An 8,090-nucleotide genomic window follows, 5' to 3' on the forward strand; every position below is an offset into this window, starting at 1 on the left:
GGGCGCACGCGATCCGAAGCAGCTTGACTGAATTTGGAATCCTGGTCCTAGAGTCCTCCATCCATGCTCCACGAACTCTTCTGAGGCAGCGGGCCACAGGACTCCTGTCATCAGACCCCTTGTCCCTTCCCTCCCCCTTCGGTCCCTTTCCCTCCCTCCCTCTCCCACACACCTGCCCAGGCCCCTTGCTTCCTGAGAGAAATGCCAAGGCCCAGGCCAACCTGGGGCAGCCCATAGACGAGCAGGGCATGGCCCAGCCACCAGGCTACCCGCAGAAGCCACCAGGCTGCCGCCACCGTGCCTAGCATTTCAAAGGCTGAGCCCCCTAGTTCCATCCACGACACCATCCTGGACAGGACAACCTGGAGGATCGGCAGGACAGCCTTGGTGAGGGGCAGGTTCAGTTCTACAGAATCCAGAGGATGAAAGACCACGGGATCACCCAGGTCCTAAGGTCTGAGGGGGGAGGGGTCAACTAGCACTGAAGGACTGCTGGAACGCCCACATGGAATAGTAGCGGGGCGGGGCCTGCCAGCCTCAGACCGGTGGTGGAGGGACCCTGGCCTCCTGGAGGGAGCCACAGCGCTACCTGGTGACCAGCACTGGTTGTACATGGTGGGCGAGGAAAAAGCCCAAGGACAGAGACGATTTTTGGGACTGTGGCCTGTGCCCCCTCTTCCCACTGTATCCCCTCCATCCCAAGGACACTCGATCTTCTCTTTCCAAAGACATTTTATTGAAACCTGGTGAGGGTAAGGAGGGTGAGGCAAGTCCGTGCTCCCAGTTTCCAGGCCCTTCCCATCCCCCAACCCAGTGGAGGGCCCCTGAACCAGGGGAGGACCACCGGGAGGGCCCGTACCAAGCCTCTTCAGAGAAGCCATCAAGGGACACTAGGCCTTGGGAACCACAGTGAGGGTGGGACACAGGAGAGGAGGGCTGCGCCTCCACTATGCCCGGGGGCTGGGGCCCGGCTCAGCTGGAGATTGGATGTCAGGCAGCAGGCGGCAGCTGGCTACAATGTCCAGGCGCTCGGCCAGGGCGCAGAGGTCGCTGCGGGCCAGGCGGATGCTGTGGGCCGCCGCCAAGCCCACGGCCTGCGCGGCGGCCAGACGGGCCGCCAGGCCGGCGACATCGAGGCCAGCTCGCCGGTACACACCACGCACCGCCGCGCTCACGTCGTGGCCCAGGCGAGCCTGGCTCTCAGCCAGCCGCTGTTGCAGCAGCGAGGCCCGGCCCGACGCAGGGAGCGCGGGCGCTGCGGGAGCCTCCTCTTCTGCCCACTCTGGTCCCCGAACCACCACGAGCGGGGGCAGATCCGCGTGGGCCACCAGGGTCGCCGGCTCCTCCTCAGAGTCGGTCTCAGGCGCTTCCCCGGCTACTCGCAGCCCAGTGGGGCGGCCCCGGCACGGCGGGGCAGAGCCCAGGTACAGCTCCTCTTCTTCTGACGACGATGCCGCCGAGTCCGTCTCGATCGCCTCCCCACGCACCACAGTCTCGGGTCGCCGACCTCGCAACCCTCCGACGGCCCGGGAAGCCATGGCTTCTCAGGCCCAGGAGCTGTTGGGGCAGAGGTAGCAGGGCGCTTTGTTCTGGGCACCAAGGCGGGGGCGATGGGGGGAGGAGGAGGCGGGAGCGATCCATCCGGAGAAAGAAGGGAAGCAGAGAGGGCAGGGACCCCACTAGCGCAGAGACCGGGGCTGCGCTGAATGGAGCGTGGGGTAGAGAATCTAGCGGGGAGAGGAGGAAGGCCCTGCACCAAGCCCAAGGGCATTATGTGAAGGCGGAGGTTGTGAGGCTGGAAAACGCACCCTGAAGGCTTGTGGGGATCCCTCCTGGGAGGGGTGCCAGGCCAGCCGGGTACCAAAAGGGCAAAGGAGTTGGAGAGAGGATGACAAGACACTGAGGAGCAGCAGGGCGCTATGGAAGGGGACCCAGGACTTCGAGGAGCTTTGGGAGTTGGGGTGGGGGTGGACGAATTATTCCAAAAAGTGACCATGAGAGAGACGGCATGGTGGGGAGCAGGGAAGGGACTGCATCATTCTGAGAGGAGGGGATTCCATAAGGGGGCCCCTAACGGAAGGAGATTGCTACGTAACAGGGACCGTAAGGAATGGTGGGGGAGGGGTGGAAAAGAGGGAAGGAGGATAAACTGGGGGGGGTGAGCAGTGGAAAAAGGGAGTGTCATGGGGGAGGGAGAGGGAGAGAATCCGAGTGGGGGTGCTTCGTTGGTCAGAAGAGAGGAGAATCAAAGAATGTTGATAATAAAAAAGGAGAGAATCAGGCAGAGGGGAACGCCATGAGGGAGGAGGAAAATCGAGGAGATGAGCGGTTGTGTGGAGGGAGAATCAGGGAAGGGGGGGTAACAGGAGGGCGAGAATCGGGGAAGGGGCGTCGCAAGGGAGCGGGCGAATCAGGCAGGGGGCGTCACATGTGGGGGACAATCGGGGAGGAGGTGTCACAAGAGGGGGAGACTCCAGGGCTGGGAATGGGGGAGTGGGAGTCATAGGGGCAAGGGCAGAATTACAGAGGGAAGTGGTTGGGGGAGCGGCCTTTCTCCCTCCCCTCCCCCAAGGAGCGCCAGAGACAGGGAAGGGAGGGCTCGCTAGAGGTGGGATCCCGGATAAGATCCCGTCCATCCCAGGGAGAGGAAGGTACCGGGTGGCTGGAGCTCCGAGCTTTCTCCACTTGCAGCTTTCAGGGATTTGGAGGGGAGGGAGAGTCACGTGGGGCTTGCTCCTTTCGAGCTCCGCCAATGAGCAAGGACCTAGCGGGCCTAGATCACGTGACATGATCAATGACGGCGAAGGGTTGGTGGAATATTAATTGGCCAATGGGGGTGCACCGAGGAGCTGTGTAGCCACGCCCACCCTGACCACAGGATGGTATGGACATGACGTCAAAAGCGTCTCGACCTATGAGCTTTAGGCTCGGAGGGAGGAAGAGGAGGCCGCAATTCGCATGGAAGTTGCCCTGTGCCAATAGAAGTGCTGGGTGGGCTCTGGATTAGAGCGAAAGAGAGGTGGGAATCACGTGGCCCGATCTTGAACCAATAGAAGTGCTGGATGCGGCTCGGGTGGGCGGGGCCTGTGGAACCCTAGGGTTCGGGGGTGGGGCGCGCAGTGACAGCTGAAGGCGGAAGCGCCGGCGATGGCGGACGAGACTCTGTTCCAGCTGCTTCACACGGAGGTGGTGGCGGCCGCGTATGGCGGGGGCCGGGGCTCGGGAGACGAGGTGAAGCCAGGAGGGCCTCGCCGTGTCCCCTCTGCCTTCTGTCCCCCTCTCTTACAGACTCTCCGTCTCCCCTCCCCCTGCCGTCCCCTCCCTCCTATCCCCTTCCTCCCCCCGTCTCCCCTCCCCCCTCGCTTTTCCCTTCCCCCTCCCCCTTCTCCCTCCATGTCCTCCGCCCTCCTCCCGTTCCTCCCCCCTTCACCTTTCCCAGCACACGCCTGTTCTCCGTCTTCTTCCATCCGTTCGGGCCCCCCGAACACCCGCTGTTAGGGATACGTGGAGCAACGCGCCCCGCCCTCGTGGACCTTGCATTTTATTGGAGACGGCTTGCACATAGAGGTGGTCGCTAGGGGGCGCCATAGTACGCAGAGCCCCAGGCCAGAGTCAGGGGACCAGAGTTGGAAAGTGGCCTGTGACACTCACTAGCTGGGTGGCCCTGGGCAAGTCACTTCACCCTGTTTGCCTCGGTTTCCTCCTCTGTCAAATGAGGTGGAGAAGGAAATGGCAAATGTATCTCTGCCGAGAAAACCCTAAATGGGGTCATGAAGAGTTGGACAGGACAGAACACCAAACGTGTATGTAGTGTGTGTGTGTGTGTGTGTGTGTCTGTGTCTGTGTCTGTGTCTGTGTGTGTATACAATTATCCCTTCCACATTGCCACTTTCCCCATCGTGGTTCCAATGTATCACGGGTCAGCATTAGAAATGAAATCAGAATTTGGGGGAGTTTTGTGGAAGCCACGGATGACACAGAAAAAGTTTAGAAACTCAGAAATACCCAAAATCTGTGTATAACACTGATGATAGCACCCTGTTTTTAATCTTTTAATACCATAATAATTCGGACTTCTTCTCTGGTACAAAGGGAGAGCCAAAACATTTTTCAGATTGTCCCAGATAGTGGGGCGCCGTGCTCCTGACCCCCACGATGTGGAAGGAATGACTCCTGTGTGTGTGTGTGTGTGTGTGTGTGTGCGCGCCCCGCTCAGGGACTTCGTTATTGTGGGGAAGCTCCTACCAGGCCAGGCAGTTGCTCTGCCATCTGCCACAGTCTCAGAGAGTCACTTGGAGCACTGAGAAGCCCAGAGCCTTGCCCAGGGTCACCCAGCCAGCTTGTGTCCCAGGTACGAACGGAGGTCTTGTTCTGAGGCTGGCTCTGTCTCCACTAAGCCAGGTTGTCTCTCATATAAAACATAGAGGAATTCAAAGTAATTTTGGGGGGGAGGGTGGAAGCACTCACTGGCATGGGGTGGGGGGAATCAGGAATATTCCTTCCCAGATAAATATAAACCGGGCATTTACAAAATAAAGGCACATTGATTTGGAAGAGAGGGGCATTGACCTCTGGGCAATATGAGGTGGCATTTGAGCTTAGGGCCTTAGGGGTTCCAAGAGGATGAAGTGGAAGGAGTGACTTCCAGGGTTTGAGGAGACGGCTTGTATGCATGCACAGAGGCACATCAGCGAGCAGGCATCAGCTGAGGCGCACAGCGCATGAAGGGAAGCCTGGAAGAAGGTGGCAGCCAGCCTGCCAAGGGCTTCCTGTGCCAAAGGGGAGTTTCTGCTCCATCCTCGGCCGCTGGGGCAGTCTTACTGAAGCTTTTTGAGCAGAATCGTGTCGTGGTCAGTTCTGTGCTTGGACTTCCCATTTGACGGCAGTGTGGAGGATGAGGGATAGAAAGAAGAGACTGGATGCAGAGACACCAATTACGAAAGTCCAGACAAGGGATGATGAGGAGCTGGACCACAGTAGTTGGAGCTGGGCACAGATACTGAGGTGGAATTCAAGGCTTAGCAGCTGCTTGGCCAGAGAAGGGAGTGAGGAGAGATTGGGAAGCCACGATTGACTCCCAGCTTGTGAATTTGGCAAAGATGGTGCCCTTGGCAGAAGGGAGGAAGTTAGGAGAAAGGGGCAGAAGACATGAGTTTGGTTTGGACGGTTTGGAGTTTGAGATGGCTGTGGGTGGCGATGTCTGGTGGGCAGCTGGGAAGGTAGAACTTGATGGAGATAGGAGGGCAAGGCCCGTGGAATGGGGAGGGAAGGAAGGAGGGCAGAGACCCTGCTGAGCAGAGAGAGGAGCCAGGATGGTGCCAGGCGGGTGGCCCACACCAGGGATGACACTGGAGTTGTGGGAGAGAGATCGCGGGCGACCTTGCAGCAAGTGAATTCATTTTCGTGAAGGAATTGGAAGCCAGACTGCAAGGAACTGAGAGGTGCTAGGACCTTCTCCATCAAGTGACCATGTTTCTGTTTTGTATATGCTTAACTATAGGCCCCTGTTGTCTCCCTTGGTTAGACTGGGCACACCCCCACCCCCACGCCCTCAGTGCCTGGCGCATAGTAGGCCCTTACTGAATGCTTGCAGATGAGGCTATAGAGCACCAGATGCAGGTAGGGTGCTGTTTGTAGGGTTTGGCTGTGGAGGGGAAGACAGCCATTGGATGGTGGGGGCTTCAGGGGCCAGTGGGGCCAAGGGAAAGTGTTTAAGGATGGGGGAGATGTAGTCTGTTTGTAGGCAGCAGGCAAGGAGCCAGGAGAGGTTGAGAAGGAGGAGTGGGGGGGATGGGGATGGGGGCCAGGGCAGGCATGGAAGGCCCGCCTAATCCTCTGTGTCTGGAGCGAAGGTTGGTAGATGAACAGAGGAGACCCAAAGAAGGGACAGAGCTTGGGCGGGGTGCCTGGGTGGCCTTGGGCTTTCCAGGGAAGTGGGAGGAGAAGGGGAGGCAGGGCCATGATAAGGGACCGGAAGGAGGAAGAAAGCTGTGGAACAGACACTCTGGGGGACGCGTTTGAGCAGGGCAGAACCTGAGGACTAGCGGGGGTGGCTCAGAAGGGTCTCCCCCCTCCTTCCATCCCTCCCAACATCCCCTGGCTGGAGGCTGTGGGGCCTTGTGGAAGGAGGGCAGACCCTGTCCCACCATCTGGGTTTGAATCCTGCTGGGCCACTGCTGGGCAGCCTTGTGCCCGCCCCTGCCCCCGGAAAAAGTGGAAGGTGAACCAGGTGAGCCTAAAGGCCCCTGAAGCCAGCTCTGGCTCCTCCTCTCTCCTCTTGTGTCAGCTCCTTCAGAGAAGGGAGGGGTTCATTCTGTGTGTGTGCCCAGGGTTTGGTGCAGGGCCGGCAGGCCCATGCACACACACACATGCCACGTATACACACACACACACACACACACACACACACACACACACTGTCACATGTGTGCACATAAGAGATGCTTCGAATGGATGGCTGTCTTCCCTCCACCTCTTCTGGTTCCACCCTGACCTTGCCATTCTTCCCTTTCTTCTGGGCTCCTGCTTGCCCCACACCTGTCTTCATGTCCTGTCCCTGAGTCCCTTCCCCCACTGCCCCTCCATTCCTTGCCTCTTCCCCCTTTGGGCATTCCCTGCTAAGGGGGAGCCAGACATAGGCAGGGATGAGCCAGACTGAGGAGGTGGGGGGCTGGGGGTCACCACGGGGCCTGGCTAGGGAAGACCCTCCCCCCACCCCCTAAACCCCATGCATTCCAGGCTTCTCTGGATCCTGCACAGCCTTGTCTCCGCACTGACCTCAGCCGTGTTTGTGGATTGGATTGGGTGCCTGGGGAGGGGTTCATGGGAGCAAGGAGCCTGACTCTCCCCTCTGACTCCCTGGTAGAACACTGGGGGCCCTGGAACAGAGCCTGAGGCAGGGGGAGGGGGAGTCACCTGTCCTGGGAGGTGAGAGTGTTGGCGGCTTCTCAGGTACCTCCCTGCCCTCTCTGGAACCTGTCTCGGGCCATCCAGCTCCAGGGTTGGGACGCAGCTTTGGGAGTGTCCTTTTCCATTCCTAATCCAAAATCACTCTTCTGTAATTTCTCCCTATTTTGTGGGGGGAGGAAGGGGAGGTGCCCAGAGTTGATGGCCCTGGCTGAGCCCCCTTCTCCCCACCCCTCCTCTCCTAGGGACAGAGGAATGGCTTGACAGTTCTTGAGGGTATGGGTTTCCCTGTGGGCCAGGGCCTGGCTGAGAGGTGAGAGCCAGGACTCCATCCTCCAGGGGGCTTGTCCCATGTGCTCAGGCCCTTCTCCATGGGGAGGCTCCCCAGTTGATCATTGGGCCCCCCCAGGGTACCAGGAGCTATAATGGGTGATGGTGTTTGGTCTCCTTTCCCCTCCCTCCAGTTCCAGGCCTTCCTGGACCTTGGGTCATGTCCTGCATCTTCCCATTAGATCCCCTCTCCCTGGCTCCCCGGGGCTGGGCCTGGTTCCCGGCTTCTTCACCCTAGAGTCAGAAGCTTGTGTTTCTCTCAGGCTGCCCCGAGGGGCCCTGGTCCTCAGAGAGGAGCTGGACACCATCAAGTTCCTGTGCAGGGACTATTGTGCTGTAAGAAATGATGAGCAGGCAGACTTCAGAAAAACCTTGAAAGACTTGTGTGGTCTGATGCGGAATGAAGTGAGCAGAACCAGGAGAACATGATATACAGTGACAGCCACGTTGTGCCGTGACTAATAGACTCAGCCCTTGTCAGCAATGCAGGGATCTAAGACATCTCCAGAAGTCTCATGATGGAAAATGCTGTCCACATCCAGAGAAGGAACTATGGAGCCTGAATGCAGATCGAAACATACTATTTGCTTTTTTTTCTTTTGTTGCATTTTGTTTCCTCTTTCTGTTGGTTCCTCTTATTGGTTCTAATTCTTCCTTACAATATCACTAATGTGAAAATATGCTTAATAGGAATGTATATGTAAAGCCTATATTAGATTGTGCACTGTCTTGGGGAGGGGGGGTAGGGAGGGGGAGAAAAATTTAAAACTCAAAAGATTATGGAAGTGATTGTTGATACATCAAAATAAATTAATAAAAAAAAAAAAAGAAAAGACACTGGGCTTTGAGTCACA

The 8,090-nt window shown here is 58.1% G+C and overlaps 2 protein-coding genes across 4 annotated transcripts; one reads left to right on the forward strand and one right to left on the reverse strand.

The window, feature by feature from the left end:
- Positions 1–714: 714 nt before the first annotated feature.
- LOC114023046 (biogenesis of lysosome-related organelles complex 1 subunit 3-like) lies at positions 715–3,715 on the reverse strand. 2 transcript variants are annotated; one of them, XM_027835538.1, is made up of 2 exons: positions 3,431–3,715; positions 715–1,557 (listed from the first exon to the last, which is right to left on the reverse strand). In XM_027835538.1, exon 2 carries the CDS (start codon positions 1,536–1,538, stop codon positions 948–950), a length of 591 nt encoding a protein of 196 aa, XP_027691339.1. In that variant the 5' UTR covers positions 1,539–1,557; positions 3,431–3,715; the 3' UTR covers positions 715–947. The 2 variants fall into 2 exon arrangements, with proteins under 2 accessions (XP_027691339.1, XP_027691337.1); XM_027835536.1 differs by lacking the exon at positions 3,431–3,715 and adding an exon at positions 2,656–2,999.
- Positions 3,139–7,790, forward strand: LOC114023064 (trafficking protein particle complex subunit 6A-like). 2 transcript variants are annotated; one of them, XM_027835541.1, is made up of 3 exons: positions 3,139–3,231; positions 7,152–7,219; positions 7,500–7,790. In XM_027835541.1, exons 1-3 carry the CDS (start codon positions 3,148–3,150, stop codon positions 7,663–7,665), a joined length of 318 nt encoding a protein of 105 aa, XP_027691342.1. In that variant the 5' UTR covers positions 3,139–3,147; the 3' UTR covers positions 7,666–7,790. The 2 variants fall into 2 exon arrangements, 1 of the variants encoding a protein (XP_027691342.1); XR_003566738.1 differs by lacking the exon at positions 7,152–7,219.
- Positions 7,791–8,090: the final 300 nt, after the last annotated feature.

This window comes from Vombatus ursinus, unplaced genomic scaffold (genome assembly GCF_900497805.2).
Source record: "Vombatus ursinus unplaced genomic scaffold, bare-nosed wombat genome assembly UNPS02004338.1, whole genome shotgun sequence".
Taxonomy (NCBI): domain Eukaryota; kingdom Metazoa; phylum Chordata; class Mammalia; order Diprotodontia; family Vombatidae; genus Vombatus; species Vombatus ursinus.

What these genes read in the sequence shown, in the direction of transcription:
- LOC114023046 (XM_027835538.1), bottom strand. Translation starts at nt 1,538, where the DNA reads ATGGCTTCCCGGGCCGTCGGAGGGTTGCGAGGTCGGCGACCCGAGACT.
- LOC114023064 (XM_027835541.1), top strand. Translation starts at nt 3,148, where the DNA reads ATGGCGGACGAGACTCTGTTCCAGCTGCTTCACACGGAGGTGGTGGCG. An exon ending in GCCGGGGCTCGGGAGACGAG is followed by an intron (nt 3,232 to 7,151) that starts GTGAAGCCAGGA and finishes CTCCTCTCCTAG; the next exon opens with GGACAGAGGAATGGCTTGAC. An exon ending in GGCCAGGGCCTGGCTGAGAG is followed by an intron (nt 7,220 to 7,499) that starts GTGAGAGCCAGG and finishes TGTTTCTCTCAG; the next exon opens with GCTGCCCCGAGGGGCCCTGG.